The sequence below is a fragment of the Globicephala melas genome, chromosome 15 (genome assembly GCF_963455315.2).
Source record: "Globicephala melas chromosome 15, mGloMel1.2, whole genome shotgun sequence".
Classification (NCBI taxonomy): domain Eukaryota; kingdom Metazoa; phylum Chordata; class Mammalia; order Artiodactyla; family Delphinidae; genus Globicephala; species Globicephala melas.
In genome coordinates, this window is record NC_083328.1 from 41,517,175 (window position 1) to 41,543,178 (window position 26,004).

The 26,004-nt window shown below is 41.0% G+C and overlaps 1 protein-coding gene across 4 annotated transcripts in view; it reads left to right on the forward strand.

Annotated features, from left to right (window-relative positions):
* Positions 1-26,004, forward strand: part of KIZ (kizuna centrosomal protein) — a 113,697-nt gene that overhangs the window by 37,629 nt on the left and 50,064 nt on the right. For all 4 annotated transcript variants that reach the window (XR_009559056.2, XM_030872477.2, XM_030872479.2 and 1 more), the window contains 2 exons: positions 5,203-5,848; positions 6,225-6,540. Coding sequence is in view for 3 of the 4 variants with exons in the window: in XM_030872477.2 (XP_030728337.1) it covers positions 5,203-5,848; positions 6,225-6,540 (962 nt within the window). In the remaining variant the exon portion in view is untranslated. The remainder of the gene's footprint in view (positions 1-5,202; positions 5,849-6,224; positions 6,541-26,004) is intronic.

The following is a 26,004-nucleotide window of genomic DNA, read 5'->3' on the forward strand; positions in this document are numbered from 1 at the left end:
TGTGCTGTTGGATTCTGTTTGCTAGTGTTTTGTTGAGGATTTTTGCATCTGTGTTCATCAGTGATATTGGCCTGTAGTTTTCCTTTTTTGTGACATATTCGTCTGGTTTTGGTATCAGGGAGATGGTGGCCTCATAGAATGAGTTTGGGAGTGTTCCTACCTCTTCTATATTTTGGAAGAGTTTGAGAAGGATAGGTGTTAGCTCTTCTCTAAATGTTTGATAGAATTTGCCTGTGAAGCCATCTGGTCCTGGGGTTCTGTTTGTTGGAAGATTTTTAATCACAGTTTAAATTTCAGTGCTTGTGATTGGTCTGTTTATATTTTCTATTTCTTCCTGGTTCAGTCTCGGAAGGTTGTGCTTTTCTAAGAGTTTGTTCATTTCTTCCAGGTTGTCCATTTTATTGGCATATAGTTGCTTATAGTAATCTCCAATGATCTTTTGTATTTCTGCAGTGTCAGTTGTTACTTCTCCTTTTTCATTTCTAACTGTTGATTTGAGTCTTCTTCCTTTTTTTCTTGATGAGTCTGGCTAATGGTTTATCAATTTTGTTTATCTTCTCAGAGAACCAGCTTTTAGCTTTGTTGATCCTTGCTCTTGTTTCCTTCATTTCCTTTTATTTCTGATCTGATCTTTATGATTTCTTTCCTTCTGCTAACTTTGGGGTGTTTTTTGCTCTTCTCTCTCTAACTGCTTTAGGTGTAAGTTTAGGTTGTTTATTTGAGATGTTTCTTGTTTCTTGAGGTAGGATTGTATTGCTATAAACTTCCCTCTTAGAACTGCTTTTGCTGCATCCCATAGGTTTTGGGTCATCATGTTTTCATTGTCATTTGTTTCTAGGTATTTTTTGATTTCCTATTTGATTTCTTCAGTGATTTCTTGGTTATTTAGTAGTGTATTGTTTAGCCTCCATGTGTTTGCTTTTTTTTCACAGTTTTTTTCCTGTAATTGATATCTAGTCATAACATTGTGGTCGGAAAAGATACTTGATACAATTTCTATTTTCTTAAATTTACCAAGGCTTGATTTGTGACCCAAGATATGATGTATCCTGGAGAAGTTCCATGAGCACTTCAAAACAAAGTCTATTCTGTTGTTTTGGGATGGAATGTCCTATATCAGTTAAGTCCATCTTGTTTAATGTGTCATTTAAAACTTATGTTTCCTTATTTATTTTCATTTTGGATGATCTGTCCATTGGTGAAAGTGGAGTGTTAAAGTCCCCTACTATTATTGCGTTACTGTCGATTTCCCCTTTTATGGCTGTTAGCATTTACCTTATGTATTGAGGTGCTCCTGTGTTGGGTGCATAAATATTTGCAATTGTTATATCTTCTTCTTGGATCAATCCCTTAATCATTATGTACTGTCCTTCTTTGTCATTTGTAATAGTCTTTGTTTTAAAGTCTATTTTGTCTGATATGAGAATTGCTACTGCAGCCTTCTTTTGATTTCTATTTGCATGGAATATCTTTTTCCATCCCCTCACTTTCAGTCTGTATGTGCCCTAGGTCTGAAGCAGGTCTCTTGCAGACGGCATATATATATGGGTCTTGTTTCTGTATCCATTCAGCCAGTCTGTGTCTTTTGGTTGAAGCATTTAATCCATTTACGTTTAAGGTAACTATCGATATGTATGTTCCTATTACCATTTTCTTAATTGTTTTGGGTTTGTTATTGTAGGTCTTTTCCTTCTCTTGTGTTTCCTGCCTAGAGAAGTTCCTTTAGCATTTGTTGTAAAGCTGGTTTGGCGGTGCTGAATTCTCAACATTTGCTTGTCTTTACAGCTTTTAATTTCTCCATCAAATCTGTATGAGATCCTTGCTGTGTAATCTTGCTTGTAGGTTTTTGTCTTTCATCACTTTAAATATGTCCTGCCAGTCCCTTCTGGTTTGCAGAGTTTCTGCTGAAAAATCAGCTGTTAGCCTTATGGGGGTTCCCTTGTATGTTATTTGTTGCTTTTCTCTTGATGCTTTTAATATTTTTTCTTGGTATTTAATTTTTGATAGTTTCATTAATACGTGTCTTGGTGTGTTTCTCTTTGGATTTATCCTGTATGGGACTCTCTGTGCTTCCTGGACTTGATTGACTATTTCGTTTCCCATGTTATGGAAGTTTTCAACTATAATCTCTTCACATATTTTCTCAGACGCTTTCTTTTTCTCTTCTTCTTCTGGGACCCCTATAATTTGAATGTTGGTGCATGTAATGTTGTCCCAGAGGTCTCTGAGACTGTCCTCAATTCTTTTCATTCTTTTTTCTTTATTCTGCTCTGTGATAGTTATTTCCACTATTTTATCTTCCAGGTCACTTATCCGTTCTTCTGCCTCAGTTATTCTGTTGTTGATTCCTTATAGAGAATTTTTAGTTTCATTTATTGTGTTGTTCATCATTGTTTGCTCTTTCGTTCTTCTGTGTCCTTGTTAAACGTTTCTTGTATTTTCTCCATTGTATTTCCAAGAGTTTGGATCATCTTTACTATCTTTACTCTGAATCGTTTTTCAGGTAGACTGCCTGTTTCCTCTTCATTTGTTTGGTCTGGTGGGGTTTTTACCTTGCTCCTTCATCTGCTGTCTACTTGTCTGTCTTCTTATTTTGCTTAACTTACTGTGTTTGGGGTCTCCTTTTCTCAGGCTGCGGGTTCATAGTTCCTGTTGTGTTTGGTGTCTGCCCCCAGTGGCTAAGGTTGGTTCAGTAGGTTGTGTAGGCTTCCTGGTGGAGGAGACTTGTGCCTGTGTTCTGGTGGATGAGGCTGATTCTTATCTTTCTGGTGGGCAGGACCGCATCGGTTGTGTGTTTTGGAGGATCTGTGAACTTATGATTTTAGGCGGCCTCTCTGCTAATGGGTGGGGTTATGTTCCTGTCTTGCTAGTTCTTTGGCATGGGGTGTCTAGCACTGGAGCTTGCAGGCCGTTGGGTAGAGCTGGGTCTTAGCGTTGAGTTGGAGATCTCTGGGAGAGCGCTCACCGATTGATATTACATGGGGCTGGGAGGTCTCTGGTGTCCAGTGTCCTAAACTTGGCTCTCCCACCTCAGAGGCTCAGGCCTGACACCTGGCCTGAGCACCGAGACCCTGTCAGCCACATGGATGCTGTTCATTAAAAGTTCATTAAGTCAGTCAGACAAAGACAGATATCATATGATGTCACTTATATGTGGAATCTCAATGACCTGGATGCCGGAGGCCCATGGTTCTGGAGTCGTCCTCAGGAGTCTCGCACACGCCACGTATCAAGCAAACCTCAGTCCTCTTGTACGCCTGACCCCCACAAAACTCCGAGTGACAGTGAGGTGGGGCGTCTCCCAGTAGCATGGTCAGGTGGCGGGAAACTGGGTCCGGCACCGAAGTCATGCTGGTGTGGAACCGCCTCGGCCGGAGCCGGACAGCCTGGGCAGCAAACTGCACTGCGCATGCACAGGCCGCAAATCTCTCTCCTTCCAGAACCAGCGCCCCCTCAGGACTTTTAGTGAGCATGCCCACAGTCTAGGTTTCCAGGAATATGCTGGAGCTTTTCAAACCCCCTGTGGACAGCTCATTCACCAACTTTTCCTTTTAAGTTATTTTAGTTAGCCTATTGTTTGCCCAACTGTTATCCACTGCCTTAGGCAGCCTTGATGTTAAACATTTGCCTCTGCCTATTTTTGACAAATAACCCCCAGGGAAAGGCTGTTCACAATGTGTCAGCTCCAAGTCAGGTCAAATAAAGACAGTCTTGTGAGGGTGGTCTTCCAAGGAGCTACTAGACAGGTCAAATAATGTCAGTTCTCTGGGAATGGGGCTTTGAAAGAGTTCCAGTCCTTTTCTACTCCTTTCAGTGTCTATAAGGGTGCTGGTTTACAGGCTGTGATTACAGGCTGCTGATTTTCAAGGTTACCGCAGACTGGAGGAGGGGGAAATGGGAATAGGGCAAGCTAAAACACCGTGAAGTACTGCTGTTCCTACCAAGATTCAGTTACTTTTCTTGAATAAATGTTCCTCAGATTGCTGCAAGCCTTTGGTTAATTTCCAGAGTTCTGAAAAGTTATTCTGAAGATGTTTTCCACTGTTATTGTTTCTTTTACAGAGCAGAGAATTTTGAGAGGTCCTTATTCCACCATTTCTCTGACATCCCTTTTCATTTGTTTTTGCTTCAAAGTTGTTTGTTTTATCTTTAGAAATAGAAGAGACAGTATGTTTGAAGGGAAGTAAGACCTAGATTCTGTTTCAGCTATGTGAATGACATTTTCTCTGAAAATTTTGGCCTCAGTTTTTCCATCTGCAGAGGAGGGGTGCAGATGCATCTCCCCATCAACCTATAGTGCTCTGTGGACTAAATGCTATTATGTATGTGGAGGTGCTTTGGTCCCTTTGGAAGAAAAACACTTAACTTCTTCAAGGCTTTATGATTGCTACTTCCAGTTCTGCTTCCCATTGTGTGTCCTTGATCAAGCCGCTGAACCAGTTGCTTCTGTTTCTCTTTCCCATCCCACCCTCGTCTCCTCCTCTCTCTCTTTTTAAAGAAGAGACAGTGCTCATACTCCCCATAGACATGCCAGTGAATTTAAATTGCTTTAAATGTCTTTAAAATTACTTGAAGTTGTTCAGGAAAAAACTGCTGTTATTTTCAGTTTGACAGGAAATTAGATTATTTTGCACATATGCATTATATTTTAATGCAGTCTTGAATATGTGATTATTGGAAGTTTTTTAATATTACCCACACTACTAGAAATAGAGTTTTGAAACCCCCAATAGTCCTTTATATGCCCCCGGTTTTTTTGTTCAAGTACCTCTCTAGCTTCATCAAATGCACTTCTCTGTGGAAAGTGGTTAGAACTCAAAGTTTATTTTTTTAATTGTGGTGAAATATACGTAACAGAAAATTTACCATTTTAACCATGTTTGAGTGTACAGTTCAGTGGCATTAAATACATTCACATAGCTGTACAATGCAATGTATGTATCTCTTTTTGAAAAATATAGATTCCATAGTTCCCTGACCGTATTTGCTTTGTGAACCAATATTGTTATTACAATTAAATAGTGTGGACTGTACTGTTTTTTGGTCATTCATTTTGTAGGAAGCCATGAGTTTTATAGAACATGGTAGGTGTTGCTTTCATTGGTCCTGCTTCCTGACCTAATTTCATTTCTGAAAACAACCTAAATAACCTCATTGTTCATACACAACCCTGTTTAACTTTCATGTCTTTTGGTGGTGCAGGTTGTAATGCCGGCAGAAATTAACTCAGGGAGCGCCGCGTCAAGAGGATTGTATCAACCAGCAACAATCTTTATGGGCCGCCAAGTGTCAGCCGTCTCAGGCGTTGGAGATTTCAGTACAGAGCAGAAATCTCCCCAACCCACAAAGAACTTTTCAATTCCTGACCCACATTCACACCAACAGACAGCCCGGAGCAGTAATGTGACAGACAGCTATGTAGTACAAATTCATAGTGACACACAGTGCTTAAATAAGTCTGACAGAATAGATGGAAAGACATCTCTTCAGATGGGTGAGAAAACGCCAGTCACAGCCAGCGCGTTGTCTGAGGAGGAACAAACTCATTGCTTGGAGATAGGAAGCAACGCACGTCAGGGCAAGAGTAATTTATCTGAAGGCAGAAAGTCTGCCGAACTCCATTCCCCATTACAGGAGAGATTAAGTCCAGAGAACAGAACCACTGATTTAAAGTGTGACAGTTCCAGCAGATCAGAGGGATCAGAGGGAGAAATACTGACACGGGAGCATATTGAAGTTGAGGAAGAAAGAGCCAGACCGCCAGTCTCTCTGCCGTCAGGCTCAGAATACAGTGCATCTGAAATCGAATGTTCTCAGGAGAAGCATCCTGCCTGGGAAGCTTCCTCAGGTGGGGTGAGAGGCTGAAATGGTTTGCTGATTTTTGTTGGTATTTAGTTTTTTGGGTGGTGATGGTCTTATGTAAGAATACAAAATACTGTCTAATTGTATCTGTCAAAAAACAAAGTAGTGACTTTGCTAACAAATTCCATTCTAATGAGTTAACTATGTGCATGGAAATATTTTTGCGAGCAAATTCTCTGATTTTTAAACCCACTGTGATATTTTAAAAATATTTTTCATGGGTCTTAAAATACTGTAGTTCGCTGTGGATTGTTTATACACGTCTCTAACAGATGAGCAGCTCTGCTCTGGGAGGTAGGACGTCTCACCCCTGCTACCGCCTGAAGTCAGTGATCAGTAATCTGTTCATGTCCCCGTTACAGATCATCCTCCTCGCCGGGACCCAGAGGCACAGGAGCCCTGCAGAAAAATGTGGGAAGAGCAGGAGGAGGAGAGTGAGAGCAGCAGCGGTGACCTCACAGTTTCTGTAAGTGAAGAGGATCTGATTTTAAGGAGTCCAGAACCACAGCCAAATCCGGGTGACACGGTGGAGGAAGAAGATGGAATAGAGGCCTTAAATTTAATTCACTCCAAGCAAGAAAGAGATGCCCCATCCACTGAAAAACATAATTATATTTTGCAAACCCTGAGCTCTCCAGATTCAAAAAAGGAATCCTCCACTAACTCGCCAACAAGAGAGTAAGCCATTCAATTTTTTTCATTGTTCTGTTTTTAGTTATAGACATTTTTAGAGACCATTCCACTGGGAGTATATTATTGAACACTCAGCCATGAATGTATAAGTTCCTTAAGTCTCATAAATAGTCTTCTAGATAAGGACTAATTTCTTTTCTTCTTTTCTTTTTTTTTTATGAAATAGCTTTAAAAGCCTGAATATCATTGAAATCATGGTGATTGGCAGTTTATAATTATATCTAAAGAATCCCTGGTTAATTCATAAGTCATTCCCCCACCCCCTACCCACCATCCTTTTGGAAAATCAGTCATTTTGGAGTTGTAATAACACAGGTGACAAACACTTAAACTTCCTAGGAATTCAGCTTTTGAGACTAAGAACTTTGTATCTAATTAATTTGCTTAATCCTTCTATCCCTTGCCAGAGTGTCATTTTCGTCATACAATTAAATATGCATTAATAAGTTTTTGTAATTATATATCTAAGGCAGCTTTCATTTTCTGAATGTAAAAGTGAGGACGTTGGAGTCTTTAAGGGTAAATAGGAACATCGGTGTTATAGATTTTGAACACTTACAATATCCAAGTCATAAAAGCTCATATATGATTTTTTTACTGTTGATCGGAGATAGTGGAATTGTAGAAAACATGGAAACCGTTGAGAACCAATTCTGCAATAAAAGTAGCACAAATAGCATCAAATCTCTTAGGGATACAAGCAACTTAAGTACACAATCCGAGGTAGAGCTCGCTGTTTAAAATGAGGATACCAAGGCCAGGGGCATAGGAGTGGCACATAGGCCATGGGGGCAGACCCTCCACACAGCCTCGCCGACCCCACCCCACCCCCAGAATGTTGTTACACTATGATACCATCTGTCTCTCTCTTTCCAACAGTCCCAGCAACAGTGAAAAGCCAGGCGGGTGTTCTTGTATGCATAGGTTCATGTTCTCTTTAAAGCACCATTGAACCTTTTAATATATTGCCTCTTACCACTCATTACCTACTTACGGTGAAAAGTTTAATTTATAGTCTGATTGCCTCCAAACTGATGTTCAAGACATACTTATTAAGAGCATCCACGTACAAAGTATTTGCGCTGTGGATGGAAGAACCAACGTGGTTCTTGTCCTTGGGAGACTGGCTTTATTGCAGAGGCAAGCCAGATGGGTTTTTCCAGTAATAATACTTCTCTCTCATCGAGGAAATATGGGTATTACATACTATTAATACATCATTAGAAACTTTATTACTAAAAAGAGAATGTTTCTATTTTAGGTTTGTATTTGCAGGCTTCTTTTTATAGTTCATTGGACAAGTTCATTGGACAAGTTAGTATTTTGGTAGGCTAACTGGAGGACTAGTGTACTTACCCAGGACTCAGTCCTTTTCTGAGATGAAAAAAGTTGAGTGTGTATAGAATTAAGAACCTTCTATGTCCTATTCTCCTATGAGAATGACTGTTTCCTGTGACCCTAAATCCAAGCTCCTTGAAATGTTGGGATATAGTTTTCCAAAAGTTGTTGGAAAATAGGGGCATTTGGGGAATTTTTGAAAGTTTGTTTTAATAGAATGCCCCCGGAATGAAAGGTCAGTCAGCAGTGGTGGTTTTCTGTGTCCGTGTTACCAAATTTGAGTCTGTTGACTTTCTGTGGTGAAAGTCCTCCCCAGGCATAGATCGATGCTGGTTTTAAATGGTGCTGGCTAGCTTGCCGACTCCCCACTGCTCTTGAGGGGCCTGCATTCTCTTCTTTCCTCTCTAGCATTTGCTCTTCTTCTTTGCTCAGAGGGTTGATTATTAACCTGAGCCTGTGACTTCATACTTACAGAGTACCACTCTGACCTCAGAGGTTCTCAGTTTACTTTAGGATCTGTTGAGGGCCTGGAGAGAAATTACTAGAAGGGATTTTAGTTAACAGAGGTGAAGAGGTGGAACAAAGGAAGACACACAGAAGGATTTGAACAGGAAACTGGAACCTCTGATTTGATGAGAGTGATGATGATGACTTCAGACACACCTGGGAGATACTGCAGTCTGGTTCCAGGACACAATAAAACGAGTCTCATGAGAAGGCAAGTCACACGAATATTTTGGTTCCCCAGTGCATCCATGTTGTGGCATGTTTCAGAACTTCATTTATTTTTATGGCTGAATCATAGTCCAATGTATGGATAAACCACATTTTATTTATCCACTCATCTGTTGATGGACACTGGGGTTGCTTCCACCTTTAAAAGCCAAGTGACTTTGAGAAGCTTCATGGCCTGCTCCCATGGCTACCTCCAGATGCTGAGCATGTGATTCATGTACGTGAGCTGACCCTCCATTGCAAGCTGCAATTAACTCTTCTCAGAAGAACACTTACTACAATGAAGCTGCCCAAAAGAAATGTTGAAAAGGAGGCCCTTGAATCTTTTATTTTCTTAAGGAGTGAGTAGTTTGCTACAAATGTCGGTACAAAGCCCCATGACTTAAAACACCAGACATTTATTATTTGTCATGTGACAGGTGGTTGGCCCGGTGTCAGTTGGGGCCACAGGGATAACTTGGCCACTTGTCCCTCATCTGGGAGATTAGTCCAGCCTCAGTCACCTGGTAGAGGTAGCAGAGTTCCCAAGACAGCAAGAGGGCAAGGCCAGTGCACAGATGCTTCTTAAATGTCTGCTTGCATCATGTTTGCTAATGTCCCATTGGCTAAAAACATTCACAGGGCCCAGCACAGTGTCAGAAGGTAGATAAAGACAGCCCATCTCTTGATGAGGAGTGGCAGAGTTGCGTTGCAAAGGATGTGTATCCAGGGATGAGAAGTTTATCGTCATTTTTTGTAACCCACCACTGTACTTTAGGACAAATTCAAATAAAGATAAGCTTGATGTGAGTCCAAAGGGTCAGGAAAGGTTTTATACAGGTGTTGATGCAGCATCTTAAAGGATGTGTAGGTTTGAATAAGGAGGAGGGAAAGGGGTGGATTAGGTCTGAAGGAAGAGTGCAACTAGGAACGCAGGTACAGAGAACACAAGGGGGAAGGGGGCAGGCAGAGGGTGTGGCTGAAGGCTTATCCATGAGGGGTTGTCAGAGTGGAGGTTTGAAATGTCTCCTGGCACATGGTTGAGAAAGGCCTTGAGTATCCAGTTAATGTATTTAGAGTTATCTCTATGTTTTGCAGAATTGTTGAAGGCTATTTTGAGAGAAGGGGGTAGTATGGTGAATCACTTGATTTAAGAGAATTAATCTGATGTTAGTTTCATCAGGATGACTTACCCATGAGGTAGCCAGAATTCTGAGATGGCCCCCGAAATTCCTGCCCCTGGTGTACACCTGTATGATCCCCTCGCCTTGAGTGTGGGCAGGACAGTGAGGGTGGTGGAGCTGCCTGCCGTGATTAGGATGTCATATGACAGAGATGAAGAATTTTGCAGATAATCAAAAGGACTTATCCAGATTGGACCTGATGTAAGTGGATCAGGCTTTAAAAAGAACGGGCTCAGAGATTCAAAGCAGCTGAGATATTACCTGCCATCTTGTGGAGGCCACGTGGCAAGAAGTGGTGTGCAGCATCTGGGAGCTGAGGACCTCAGTCCTTCCGTCATAAGGAACTGAACTCTGCCAGATACCAGTGAACCTGGAAGAGGACCCTGAGTCTTAGATGAGATTGCATCCCAGCCAACACCTTGATTTCAGCCTCGTGACACTGAGTGGAGACCCCACTAACCCATACCCAGACCCCAGACCCCTGGGAACTGTGAGATAAATTTGTGTTACATGCTAAATTTGTGGTAATTTGTTATGTAGCAATAGGAAAGTAATACAGTTGAACTGGAATCAAGGATTATAACTTTGCAAGGATTGTATGGGTAGAAGTCGCTACACATAACAGGCTGAATCAGATGTGTTCAGGGTCCAGTGTGGGAGCACATGATGACAGGGGATCGGAGTGAGCAGCCCAGCAGCCAGAATAACCTGTGCTTTCCCTTCCCTGTACCCTCACCATCTGAGCAGGTGCCTTTTCACACAGGGCCCCATGCAGGTGAGCAGGGATGGAAGGGGGTAGACAGGTAGGGACCTAGAAAAGTGGGTGTGCACATCTGTATTAACCAACAAGCTGTTTCTCACGCAAACATTATTTCTCTGGTTCTTTCTCTAGTGAATGTAGCAATGTATTGAGAGTTTTTTGTTTTGCTCTGTTTTGTTTACAAATGCGTAATGTCATAGATCCACCTTTGCAATGTCATCCAAAGTAGTTTTACTGTCTAAAAATTCCCTTTGCTCCATCTACTCATCTCTCTTTCCTCCCCATCACCCAAACCTCTGGTAACCACTGATTTTTTTATTGTCTCTGTAGTTTACCTTTTCCAAATGTCATGTACTTGGAGTTAGACAGCATGCGGCCTTTTCAGATCGACTTCTTTCACTAAGCAGTATGCATTTTAGATTCCGTCCTGTCTTTTCATGGCCTGATAGCTCATTTCTTTTCAGTGCTGAATAATATTCCATTATCTGGATATACCACAGTTTATCCATTCACCTACTGAAGAACATCTCTGTGGCTGCCACGTTTGGGCAATTATGAGTAAAGCTGCTGTGGACATCCATGTGGAGGTTTTTGTATAGACATAGGGTTTCAACTCATTTGGGTAAATATACCGAGGAGCGCAATTGCTGGAGTGTATGGTAGACTATGTTTAGCTTTGTAAGAAACCCCCAAATTGTCTTCCACAGAGGCTGTACCATTTTTATTCTCACGAACAATGAAAGAGAGTTCTTGTTGCCGTACATCCTTGTCAGCATTTGGTGTTGTCGGTTTTCTCGATTTTAGCCATCCTAATAGGTATGTGATGATATATCGTTGTTTTCATTTGCAATTCCCTGATGACATATGATGTTGAGCATCTTTTCATGTACTTATTTACCATTCATATATCTTCTTTGGTGAGATGTCTGTTTGCATCTTTTGCCTATTTTTTAATTGGGTTCTTATTTTTATTATTGAGGGTTTTTTTTAAAATAAATTTATTTATTTATTTTTATTTTTGGCTGCGTTGGGTCTTTGTTGCTGCACACGGGCTTTTCTCTAGTTGCAGCGAGCAGGGGCTACTCTTTGTTGCGGTGCATGGACTTCTCATTGGGTGGCTTCCCTTGTTGCAGAGCACAGGCTCCAGGCACGTGGGCTTCAGTAGTTGTGGCACTCGGGCTCAGTAGTTGTGGCTCACGGGCTCTAGAGTGCAGGCTCAGTAGTTGTGGTACACGGGCTTAGTTGCTCCGTGGCATGTGGGATCTTCCCAGACCAAGACTCGAACCCGTGTCCCCTGCATTGGCAGGTGGATTCTTAACCCCTGCGCCACCAGGGAAGTCCTTATTGTTGAGTTTTAAGAGCTCTTTGTATATTTCAGATACAGGTCCTTTATCAGAGAGATAATGTGATTTTCAAATATTTTCTCCCAGTCTGCAGCTTGTCTTTCCATTTTCTTGACAGTGTCTTTTTCAGAACAGAAGATTTGTTTTTGCTTTATTTCTTTTTTTAAGCCACTCTAGGGGTGGCCGGCACCAGCAGCAAGTTCCACCACTGCTGCTGGTATGAGCTACTCAAGGCACCAACCAGCCATCTTGAGAGCTCCAGAAGTTTTCATTTTAATAAAGTCCAGTTTATCAGTTTTGTCCTTGCATTGTGTATTTGGTATTGTATCTAAAAATCATCACCAAATCCAAGGTCACCTAGATTTCCTCTTATGTTATCTTCTAGAAATATTATAGTTTGGCATTTTTACATTTAGATCTGTGATCATTTTGGTTAATTTTTGTGAAAGATATAAGATCAGTGTCTAGATTTATTTTTTTTCATGTGGATATCTTTTTGTTCCAGTACCATCTGTTGAAAAGACTGTCCTTCCTCCATTGAATTGTCTTTGCTCCTTCATAAAAGAACAGTTGACTATATTTGTGTGCGTCTATTTCTGGGCTCTGTATTCTGCTCCATTATCTATTTGTCTGTTTCTTCACCAATACCATACTGTCTTGATTATGGCTGCTTTATAGTAAATCTTGAAGCTGTGAAATGTCAGGTCTCTGACTTCATTTTTCTTCAGTGCTGCATTGGCTGCTCTGAGTCTTTTCACCTTCCCTATAAATTTTAGAATCTATTTGTCACTGTCGCACCAAAAAAAATAACTTGCTGGAATTTTGACTGAAGTTGTATTGAATCCATAGATCAAGTTGGGAAGTGCTGACGTCTTAACAGTGTTGAGTATTCCTATGCATGAAATTGGAATATCTCTCCATTTATTTAGATGTTGATTTCTTTCATCAGTTTTGCAGTTTTCTTCTTGCAGTTCTTGTACATATATTGTTAGACTTATTCTTAAGTACTTCTTTTTTTGGTGCTAATGTAAATGGTATTTTGTTTTTAATTTTAAATCCCAATTATTCATTGCTGCTGTATAGGAAAGGAATTGACTTTTGTATATTAACCTTATATCCTGCAACATTGCTATAATCATTGATTAGTTCCAGGGTTTTGGAGTTTTTTGGTTGATTCTCTGGCATTTTCCACATAGACAAGCATGCCATCTTTGATTAAAGACAGTTTTATTTCTCTTTTAATCGATGTCTTGTATTTCCTTTTTCTGTCTTATTGTATTAGTTAGGACTTCTAGTACAGTGTTGAGTAGTAGTGGTGAGAAGGGACATTCTTGCCTTGTTCTTGATGTTATAGGGAAAGAATCTTGTTCTTCCCCATTAAGCATAATGTTAGCTGTAGGTTTTTTGTAGATGTTCTTTATCAAGTTGAGGAAGTTCCCTTCTGTTCCAGGTCTGAGAGTTTTTTATCATGAATGAATGTTGACTTTTTCTTATGCTTTTTCTATACCTAATGATAATGATCATCTGATTTTTCTTCTTTAGCCTGTTGTGATGGATTTCATTCATTAATTTTCAAATGTTGAATCAGCCTTCCATGCCTGGGATAAAATTCATTTGGTCATGGTGTATAATTTTTTTATACATTGATGGAGTCAGCTTGCAAATATTTTGTTAAGGATTTTTGCATCTATGTTCATGAGAGATACTGATCTGTAGTTTTCCTTTCTTCTGATGTCTTTGTTTTGGGTATAAAGGTAATGCTAGCTTTATAAAATGAGTTAGGAAGTATTCCCTCTGCTTCTGTCCTCTGAAAGAGATTGTAGAGAATTGGCAGTATAATTTCTTCTGGAAATATTCAGTAGAATTCACCAGTGAACCCAACTGGACCTGGTGCTTTGTTTTGGAAGGTTATTATTGATTCAGTTTCCTTAACATACATGGTTCTACTCATATTACCTACATCTGTTTGTGTGAGATTTGATAGATTGTATCCTTCAAGAAATTGGTCCATTTCATCTAAGTTAAGAAATTTGTGAACGTAGAGTTCTTATTACTCCTTTATTATCCTTTTAATGTCCATGGGATCAATAATGATAGTCTCTTATTTCTAATATCTGTGTCTTCTCTCTTTTTTTCTTGGTTAGCCTGGTGTTATAGACTGAATTTGTTTGTGTCCCCAAAATTTATATGTTGAAGCCCCAGTTCCCAAGTGACTATATTTATAGATAAGATCTGTGAAGAGGCGATAAAAAGTTAAATGAAGTCATAAGGGTGAGGCCCTAATCCTGTAGAGGTGGTGCCCTTGTAAGAAGAGGAAGAGACACCAGAGCTCTTCCTTCTGTGCTATGTGAGGACACAGAAGGGGGCCAATCTGCAAGTCTCACCAGGGACCAAATCAGTCAGCACCTTGACCTTGGACTTCCCTGCCTCCAGAATTATGAAAAATAAATTCCTGTTGTTTAACACAGTTTGTGGTATTTTGTTATGGCAGCCTGAGCAGACAAATACATCTGACTAGAGGTTTATCCATTTTGGTTTGTTGTTTTGTTTCTTTTTTAAATAACCAGCTTTTTGCTTTGTTGATTTTCTTTTTTGTTCTCTTGTTTTCAATTTCATTGGTTTCTGCTCTAAATTTTATTACTTCTCCTGCTTGCTTTGGATTTAACTTGCTCTTTTTTCTTGTTTCCTAGGGTAGAAGCTTTGATTATTTATTTTAGATCTTCTAAAACATGCATTTAATGTTATAAATTTCCCTGTAAGCACTGTTTTCACTGCATCTCATAAATTTTGATAAATTGTATTTTCGTTCAGTTCAAAATATTTTAAAATTTCTGTTAAGACTTCTTCTTGACCAGTGTGTTATCTAGAAGTGTGTTGTTTAATCTCCAAATATTTTTAGATTTCCTGTTATCTTTCTGTTATTGATCTTATTGTGATCTGAGAGGATACTTTCTATGACTTTTGTTCTTTTAACTTTGTTGAGGTGTGTTTTATGGCCCAGAATGTGGTTTATCTTGGCAAATGTTCCATGTGAGCTTGAGAATAATGTGTATTTTGCTGTTGTTGGATGAAGTGTCCTATATATGTCAGTTAGATCAAGTTGATTAATGGTGCTCTCCAGTTCAGCTGTATCCTTGCTGACTGTTTACCTGCTAGATACATCAGTTACTGGTATAGGTGAGTTGAAGTATTCAATTGTAAGAGTGGATTTATCTTTTTCTTCTTGCAGTTCTACCAGTTTTTGCTTATGTATTTTGATGCTCTGTTGTTGCATACATACACATTAAGGATTTCTATGATATTCCTAGGTGTGCTGTTTTGGGTGTTTATCCTGCTTGGTGTTCTCTGAACTTCCCGGATCTGTGGTTTGGAAAATTCTCAGCCATTATTTCTTCAGATATTCCTTCTGCTCCTTTCTCTCTTTTTTCTTCTAGTATTCCCATTACTTTTGTAAGTTTTGTAAGAGATTTCCAAACTGTCTACCAAAGTGGCTGTAGCATTTTGCATTCTTACCAGCAATGAATGGGAGTTCTTGTCGCTCCACATCCTCACCACCATTTGGTGTTATCAGTGTTCTGGATTTGGGCCATTCTTAGCATTGTGCAGTGGTATTTCATTGTTTTATGTATGTATGTATGTATGTCTGGCTGTGCTATATGGCTTGTGGGATCTTAGTTCCCTGACCAGGGATCGAACCCATGCCTCCTGCAGTGGAAGCATGGAGTCTTAACCACCAGACCACCAGGGATTTCCCCTCATTGTTGTTTTAATTTGCATTTCCCTGATGACATAGGATGTGGAACATCGTTACATATGCTTATTGACTGTACGTACATCTTTGGTGAGATCTCTCTTAAGGTCTTTGGCCCAGTTTTAGTTGAGCTGTTATTTTTCTTATTGTTGAATTTTAAGAGTTCTTTATATATTTTGGATAACAGTCCTTTATCAAATGTGTCTTTTGCAAATATTTTCTCCCAGTATGTGGGTTGTCTTCTCATTCTCTTGGCATTATCTTCTGTAGAGTATGAGTTTTTCCTTTTAATCAAGTCCAGCTTATCAATTAATTCTTTCACGGATCCATGCCTTTCGTGTTGTATCTAAAAAGTCATCGCCATATCCAAAGTCATTTAGGTTTTCTCTTATGTTATCTTTTAGGAGTTTCATAGTTTTGTGTTTTACGTTTAGAACTGTGAACCGTTTTGAGTAAATTTTTGTGAAGGGTATAATGTCTGTGTTTGGATTCTTTTTTTTTTTTTGCATGTGGATGTCCACTTGTTACAGCATGTTGATGAAAAGTTAACTTTTGTGGGGGTGGTTATCTTTCATTTGAAGATTTTTTTTATTGAGATATAATTGACATATAACTTTATATTAGTCTCAGGTGTACAACATAATGATTTGATATTGGTATACATTGCAAAATGATCATCACAGTAAGGCTAGTAACATCCAACACCACACAGTTAAAATTTTTTTTATTGTGAAAATTTTAAGGATTTACTCTCTTAACAGCCTTCAAATATATACTACAATATTATTAACTATAGTCACCATGCTCTATGTTACATCCCCAGAACTTATTTTATAACTGGAAGTTTGTACACTGTACTGCCTTCACCCATTTGGCCTCCTCCCACCCTTTGCCCACCTCTGGCAACCACCAAACCACCAATCTGTTTTCTGTATCTATTAATTGAGTTTTTTTTTAGATTCTACATATAAGTGAGATCATACAGCATTTGTCTTTCCCTGACTGATTTATTTCACTTAGCATAATGCCCTCAAAGTCCATCCATGTTGTCACAAATTGCAGGATTTCCTTCTTTTTTATGGCTGAATAATATTCCATTGTAAATATATAGCACAATTTCTTTATCCACTCATCCATCACTGGACACTTAGGTTGCTTCCATATCTTGACTATTGCAAATGATGCTTCAGTGAACCTGGGGGTGTGTATATCTCTTCAAGTTAGTGTTTTCATTTCCTTCAGATAAATACCCAGAACTGGAATTGCTGGCTCATATGGTAGTTCTATTTTTAATTTTTTGAGGAACCTCCATACTGTTTTCCATAGTGGCTGCACCAATTTACATTCCCACCAACAGTGCACAAGCGTTCCCTTTTCTCTCCCTTTTCTCCTTGCCAACACTTGTTATTTCTTTTCTTTTCTTTCTTTTTTTTTTTTTTTGTGTTATGCGGGCCTCTCACTGTTGTGGCCTCTCCCGTTGCGGAGCACAGGCTCCAGACGTGCAGGCTCAGTGGCCATGGGTCACAGGCCCAGCCACTCCGCGGCATGTGGAATCTTCCCAGACCGGGGCACGAACCCGTGTCCCCTGCATCAGCAGGTGGACTCTCAACCACTGCACCACCAGGGAAGCCCTTCTTTTCTTTTTGATGATAGCAGTTTTAACGTGTAAGATGATATCTCATTGTGGTTTTTATTGCATTTCCCTGATGATCAGTGATGTTGAGAACTTTTTCTTGTACTTGTTGGCTATCTGTATATCTTCTTTGGAAGGATGTCTATTCAGATCCTCTGCCCATTTTTAATCAGATTGTTTGGGTTTTTTGCTGTTAAGTTGTATGAGTTCTTTATATATTTTGGATATTGACCCCTTATCAGACATGATATGCACATATTTTCTCCCATTCAGTAGGTTGCCTTTGTATTTTGTTGCTGACTTCCTTTGCTGTGTAGGATTTTTTTAGTTTGATATCGTCCCACTTGTCTATTTTTGCTTTTGTTGCCTGTGCTTTTGGTGTCATATCCAAGATATCTTTGCTAAGACCAGTATCAGGTAGCTTTTCTCCTGTGTTTTCTTCTAGGAGTTCTGTAGCTTCAGGTCTTACATTTAAATCTTTAATCCATTTTGAGTTGATTTTTGTATGGTGTAATATAAGGGTCCAACTTTGTTCTTTTGCATGTAGCTATCCAGTTTTCCAACACCATTTGTGGAAGAGGTTGTCTTTTCCCCACAGTGTATTTTCTCCATCGTGACACTCTTGTCGAAGATCATTTGGCTGTATGTGCATGGCTTTATTCTGTTCCATTTGTCTATGTCTGTATTTATGCCAGTACCATGCTGTTTTGATTACTGTAGCTTTGTAATATGTTATAAAACAAGAAAATGAGTCCTCCTGCTTTGTTCTTTTTTCTCAATATTATTTTGGCTATTCAGAGTCCTTTGTGATTCCAAATGAATTTTAGGATTGTTTGCTATTTTTCTGTAAAAAATGCCACTGGGAGGTTGAGGGATTGCATTGAATCTGTAGATCATGTTGGGAAGTATATACATTTTAACAGCATTAAGTCTTCAAACCCATGAACGCAAGTTGTCTTTCCATTTATTTGTGTTTAATTTCTTTCAACAGTGTTTTGTAGTTTTCAATGTGCAACTTGCCTCCTTGGTTAAGTTTATTTTTAAGTATTTTGTTCTTGTTTTTTTTTTTTTTTAACAACGTAACAGGAGTAACAGTTTTTAAAAAAATATTTATTTATTTATTTGACTGCGTTGGGTCTTAGTTGTGACATGCGGGATCTTTAGTTGCGACATGCAGGATCTAGTTCTCTGACCAGGGATCGAACCCGGGGCCCCCTGCATTGGGAGCACGGAGTCTTAACTGCTGGACCACAAGGGAAGTCCCTATTTTGTTCTTTTATGCTATTATAAATGGGATTATTTTCTTAATTTCCCCTTTAGATTGTTCATTGTATAGAAATGCAACTGATTTTTTGTGTGTTGACTTTGTATCCTGCAACTCTACTGAATCATCATACTATAAATGTGTTTTAAAGCCATGGGCCCTGAGAGGACCGTTAGGAAGTAAGCATACATAGGAAAGCAGCCCAAGGCCTGACTCCACAGTCAAGGTCAGGAAGATCAGAAGGAACCAGAAAAGGAGTCTGGGAGGAGTCTGCGGTGAAGAGTGAGGAGAACTGAGGGCCAGGCTTGTGCTATAGATGCCAAGTAGAGTGTTTTAAGTGGGGTTTAGAGAGATTAAATAACCTTCCTAGGGCACACAGCTGGCTGGAGGTGCAGGTGACGTCCAGCCTGGAGGGCACATGCCAGAATTCATGCTCCTAATTTCTGCGCTCTGCCATGCAAATCACAACCATGACGGTGGTGGTGTTCCCTTCAGTAGCACCAACTCTGTGCCAGATACTGTTGTGAGAGCTTTATTTATAATAACCCATTTATTCCTATCACCATCGTCATTTTATAGAGGCGGAAACTGAGAAACAGAGAGGTTGTTCAGAGTCACAAAGTGGCTCAGTGTGCTTTGAACTCAGCCGTCTGGGTCCAGAGTCTGCATTCTTAACTGTCTGCCAGTTATTCTCTCCACTGCCTACGTAACTGGAGTGTCATCAAGGGTAATATTTCATAAGGTTGAATAAGGAAGCTCAAGAAACAAATAGATTCTTTAATTAGAAAAAGAAAAGAAAACCAAGCAGCGGCAGTTTGACCTTTGGCTCTGTGCATATTGATTTTTGTGCCTTCCAGCCTCAAATAAGCTGATGAAGTGCTATGTACCTTTCTTCCAGCTTGAACAAAGTACTTGCCGAGTTGCTTTGTTCTTTCTCCCCCTGGAGCATGCCTGAAAGCTAAATCTAATACTGCCTTTTAAGTTAAGTCAAATGAAAGCCTTGGTTTCTCAAGGTCCTAAAAATGCGATCACATAGATTGAATCTCATCCAGTGATTTTAATTTAGCCCCTCTCAGAAATTAAATATAGGAAGGAAATTCTTGCATCTGAGAAAGACTTGCTGGTGGAAATCATGTTGCCTGGAGTAATAGGTTACAACCAAATTCTTTGGAATTTACCCAGCGTTCACTTTTAGAGGAGCTGGAAGCACACTGATAAATGCAGTGTTCCTTCTGATGTGATGGCACCTTCAGATAGCTGTTCTCAGTTGTTTTTTTCTTCACTGTCACTTGTTTTTCCTGGACATGACCTCTGCCCCTCAGTACAGGTGCTCCCCTGAGCTTTTTCTTGCCACTCCACATATTCTGCCTTTTGTTCTCAAAGTAAGGCTGTGCAATACACTTCTGGAAAAAATAACCCCGTGCCGGGGTGGGGGTGGGGTGCACAGTGCATCCCCTTCACGTTCAACCTGGCACTTCATTCTCCAGTCTTGCCTGTGCCTCTCCTGTTAGCTCATCTGTTTTGATCTGAAAAATCTGAGACTTTTCTTATGTTTGTTTTGGTTTAAATTTTTAAAGTCCATAACCAGGTTTTCAAGAGGGCAGTAATCCTGAGACGTGATTGTCAGCAGAGTAGGCAGTAATTACAGCCATTATCACCTGGTGTGTATACAGATGTTAAAAGAACTCTCCATTGGCCAGCCTCAGCCTGGTGTCCCACCTTTGCCAGCCATCTCATCACAGGCTGCTGGCCTCAGTCAGAAGAGGTGACCTGGAGCGAAGGCAGTGTGGGGAATGCTGAGAAGCACTTGCAAAGGTTACAAAAGAGCTGCTTTCACCAGCAAGACAGGTCTGCTGATGAAAATTTCCTCCATTTTTGTTTGCTTACTTATTCCAGTTCTTAAATGCTTATATGTATATTCAGGTTTTCATGTATTTTGAGTCAGTTTTGAAAATCTATAGTGTACTAGAAAGAGATCCATTTTCTAAGTTTTCAAATTTGTGGGCATATTTTATATTTTAGAATTTCTACTGTGTCAATAATTATGTCCCCTTTTTTCTTTGCTCTTTTTTGGAATGACTTATATATATATAAAATATATGAGTTTCAGGAAGAAACCTAAAGAGGATTTACATTTGCTCCCGGCAGCATCTCGGGCAGAAGCAGTCCTGGGTTACTTTCATCCAGGTCTGAGGATTGAGATGGGTTGAAGCCAGGCTTTGGTCCCTCTGAGGGCCAGACTGTATCTGTTTCACCCTTATCTGTAGGAAGTAGCCCTATGAGTTTCCAATTCCAAGTGTGGATGATTTATTAGGGTTCCCCTTCCTTGGTGGACCTGGACTTGAGTTTTTATTCTCTTGCTTTCTGAGGTCATCCAAAGCTCCACTCAGCTTCTCACACTTATTAGCTACCTTTTCAGAAATTGGCACATGCCCTTCAAAGAAAAGGTGCCCCCAAATGTTAGGCTCATCTCTCTGAATTTCCTTTTTCTCTAGATTTTGATCCTGTAGTTTTTTCCTACTTTATCTCTCTAATGTTATCAAAGACATATTTATATATATATATTTGGTCTTAATGCAAGGATTAGCTTGCATTACCAACAAGAAGCTGAACTCCTTAACTTAGGTACTTTTTAAGATAAGTGTTATTACTGAAAGATAACATGCATGCAGAAAAATGAACAAATCTTGAATATGCTGCTCGACTATGACAGGTGAATACGTGGTCACCCCGCCCAGGCAAGAAACAACATGAGCACCCAAGCCTCCCCCTCCCTTCCCCACCATGTCCCCTGCTCCCGTCTCCCTCACAGTTACTTCTGCTCGGCCGCTGCTTCCTTTCTGAAGACCTAGGAAACCAGATCTCATTTGGCCGCTTTCACTTTTAATTATGAAACGCATAGTTTTGGCCGCGTCATTTCTAATTTGGTTTGCCCTTTACCTTTTAAATCTGTTCCTGGAACGGCTTTCTCCCCTTGCATGTCATCTTTCTTCCCTTGTGACGAGCCCTCTCGAGTCTGTTAACAATTTGTCCCTTCAGATTGTACACAATACTTTCTTGTTTTCCTGTGTGTGATTTCTAGAAAGCCTTCCAAACTGATGACCATGTGCTGACACGTAGAATATGCTATTTCAGGATGTGGTTGTGTTTTATACACATTTATGAACAATTATCCAGAATATGAACCTGTTGCCTTATTTTATTTCTCGTATCAGGCTAGCCCTGCCCCTGATTTCCTTTCTTGATCTAGAAACGATCACAAGAAACAAATCAGGAATTGTTTGGTTTGGAATGTTCTCTTGATCTCTGCTTGCTCTAGACATATTGTGAAATTGCAGGAACAATGGCAGAGCCATGACCTATTGTGACTGATCTTGGATCTCCTTTTGGCCGGTATCACCATTGACTAATCGAACTTGACTTCTCAGTTCTCATTTATCACCTTCATCAGATTCACTTTTTCGGCACAAGCACCGGGTACAGTGGCTGGCATATGTTGGCATCTGATAATTAATTAGTTCATGGTGATCTGATGTGATGGTTCCGGAAGTCAGGATTCAGGGATGTCCATGAGGTGAGACAGGAATGGCCAACCTTTTTTTTAAGTTAGAAATGAACTTGGCTTCTGTCTCTCCCACTTCTGACTCTTTTGGCAGTTTGGTAGATTTAATTTCTAGCATCGAAAAATCAGAATCCTGACAAAATGGGTGTTTTATTTTAGTTGGTCCTTTTCATTGAGAAATGGTGGGTATCATGCCGTGTAAGCATAGCTTGTGCTTCACATCAGCATGTAAGGTCCCCAGTGAGGCCCCAGAACTCAGAGTTCACCCAGGAAATAATCATCCAAATGGGTGTGATAAGTTTTCCTTAAAAATGGGATACCTTCCAGAAACAAGGTAATCAGAGCTGAAAATGTATCATAAAGGAAAACCCTAGTCTGAGCAGCTGTGGGGGACTCTCTGAAGCCAGGATGTGTGAGCAGGGGGAACGAGGTCTGCCTGCAGCAGGAAGGGAATGCCAGAGGCAGAACTGGGTAGTTGTGTGTTCATCACCGCTCTGGGGAGAGAAGCGCTGAGTCCAGGGCTGGACAGCTCTGAAGATGTCTGGGGTGGGACAGTGGTGTTTTCCACACTCCACCTTGACCTACCTGAAATCTTTAATATCTCTTTAGGGATAGGCTTGGGTTGTTCTATAACCTTAATATGGTAATATTTGTAACAGTGCTAAGAACCTCTGTCATCTTTGAGTGGGGAGGGGGGCAGCTGCCTGTTTCATGGCCCCAGAGCTCCCTCTCCTGTTGCTCTCCCAGCATGTCGACAAGGTGGCCTCTTACTCCCCTCCTCACTCCAAGTGGAAAGATGCTTTTTGCTGCCCTGATAGTCCCCGTTCAGCTCCATTCAGAGCTCACTTCCAGAGTTTGTCCTCAGGGCAGACAGGTCCGCACCCACTGCAGTCCCCTCTGCTCACCCTGAAGTGGACCTGGGGACCCCCTTCCAGGTGGGCTGCCCAACTTGGAGGTTCGCGTGCTTGGGCCCAGCAGTGGGGCCTCTACCTCCACGGCTCTGACCGCACCATGTGGCCATGCCCTGCACAGTCCCTGGGGCCAGGGCAGCACCCACTGGCTCTACCCAGGCCCACACTTCACTGTGAGCCCTGTCCAAGTTGGGTGGATGACGATGGGGAGGGGTCCTCAGAGCAAAACTGGGATCTGTTTTCGGTCATCGGATGGCAAACATCAACACTTCCCTCCTCTCTGTTTTGTTGCCGTTTTATTCCTCCTCTTTGGTTCCTCATGGCTCAGCTTCCCTGTTCTTAATCACCTTAACTGATATTTCCCACCTTTGAAGAACAGTCTTTGAGCCATTGATGATAGGCTTCTGGAAAAACCAAATTCATTTTAAGGTGGGATTAGAGAAGGCACATTGGAGCTTGAGACCTGAGTGGGAGGCTTCCCTTCAGGGGAGCTTTGCAGGGAGGGGGTGCAGGTAGGCCAAGCAGATAAGACAACCGAAAACCCAAAGGGAAGCAAAAAGTGAGCCCTTGATATGTTTTCTTGTACTTTTACAGTTGATCTCACCATTTTCAGTCTCTGCTGGGCCACTTACCTTAACCTCCAGGAGAGCCGTGAGGAGGAGTCCTGAACCCCCATCTTCTACGGCTTCCAACTAATTCTAATTTTTTTCTCACTGCTCTCCCTCGTCAGGGTAATTTGTTTTAATTTGCTTGTCATTTTGATGGACTGAATGTGTGTCTAAATCTGCTGCTTAAAGCAATGCTAGACTAGTTTTCTCCACGGCAGTGATGCTCAGACATATTCCACTGGCATTACCCTGCAGTGAGTAAAGTGGTCTTTTCCAAGTTTGTAGAAAATGAATCTTTGTAATTTTGAGAACTTTCTCAAAATCATTTCCCTAAAACTTTGGTACCTGCTATAGCTTGCCTACTGGGAGATAACAAAATGAGCGAGAGTGCCAAATGAATAAGGACGAAAAATATTGAAGCAGCTGATTTTGTTAGCTTTGACAGATTGGCTTTTTATCATGGATATATGTTTGATTTTTATATTGTATATATATATTCATCATCCGCTTGTAAAAGTTTTTCAGATTTGTGTGATGAAACAAAGTACATTAGTACACTCTGGTGTTTTGCAGAAACTTCTGTTAACTCCAGGTGTTCTGCCACCTTAAACACTGAAAAGCACTACTTTCCAGCACCATCGAATCCCTAAACGAATTTTTTATGGTATTGAATCATGGCACTGATGGTCCTTACTGATCAGCTGAAATACAGATTACAAGGACATATGCTGTCCATGGTTGTTCGGAGCATTATTACATCTGTAATCACGAGCACACTTGGAATTGCTTTCCACTGTTTTGAAAAGTGCACTTACCTGGAATTAGGGATGTGCTTGTCTGACATCCCCTGAACCCCGACACTGACTAGAGAAGCCTTTTCACCTGGTTCCCAGAGTCTACCCAGGAGGGCCAGTTAACTTGGATTGTTTCCCTGCTTGCATCCTGCCTGCCTCTCCTCCACAGTTAATCCATTTGTTCATTCACAATGATGATTTGGTATTGTCCACTTTCTTGTTTCTTCTTTTTGTCTTTGGCATCGCTTAAGCAGCTTCTTGGGTGAGTGAGCATTGAATAATAAAGTGATTCAGCTTCTTCATGGTAATACAGTATTGCCTCTCTGAAGGGCCCGGCAGCAAGTGGGCACAGTCTTTTCCTGTAGTCCTGTGTTTGATTTCTACTGACTCCTACAGCAGAGGGCAAGCGTTAATAGCCAAGTGTTCAGTCTCTTTCCTGCAGGTCCCTCCCTGGGTGCTGCTGCTGCCATTTCAGTGGCATCATTGAAGTGGACGCAGAACACTGAGTCAGTGACTGCCCTGGACCCCACTCCCATTCATCAGACTTAATTGGCCTTGAAGGAGTCTCATATGTCCCTTCTAGGTGAGAAGCGACGTAAACGCTAACTTATTTCAGGGTCTGAATGGTTCCTGAGCCTCAGCGACCCATCCACCACCCATCATGCCTTCTGGTCTCCCTCCAGCGGTGAAGCCACGCTGGCCCAGCCTGAGCCTCCTGGTCTCTTCTCCTACAGATGCACCCCTGCACACACGCACACACACACACACAGACACACGCGCGCGCACGCGCACGTACACATTTGGAGACAGACATGTACCAGCACGGCGAAAGTCTGATGTTTGGTTTTAGGGTCCTCCATCAGTCATTAAGCCCCAGCAAAGATGGTTCTACCCTGACGGTAAAAGATACCCCTTTACCAAAAGCACCTTCTCGCGTTTAATTATAGAACCAATGATGACGTCTAATAAAAAAAATTTTTTTTACTATGTTCATAGTATTTTTTAAACTTTTCCAAAATACATGGCCTGATTGTATTAAATTTTTGAAAGGCATCAGGTTGTCTGATAATGAGTCATTTACCCTGCATGTTCATTTTGGCAGCAGAGATTTAAAGCCCGGTCACTTTAGGTAACTGGCTCCATAAATCTGTTGTATGCACCTCAGATTGGAGAGCGCAGCCAGCACCCTAATGACGACACCCCTCTGGTGACATGTCAGGGACTTAACAGAAACCCAAGGAGCAAATGTTTCCAGCCTTCATCCTCCCAGCAGGGTGGATTTTTATCAACCTGGATGTTACGTTTGGGGCACACAGAGATTCTTGGCTACTAAGAACTCGTTCTGGGTTCAGGCGGGTTCTTTCTTTTGAAGGCTGGAGGGGAGCACCAGTCAGAAAGGGGGCCTTCCAGTGCCTCATTAAGGAACTTAAAATCAGGTGGTCAGGGAGAGGGAGTAGTTCTGAGAATTGAAGTGGGGCAGAATAAGGAGATCTGTTTGGAGGCCAGCGAGGGGGAAAAGGCAGGGGTTTTGCTTGTGCAGCCTCTGCTGCTTTAAATAAAGAGCATGCTCGCAGGCCCGGGTGCCCC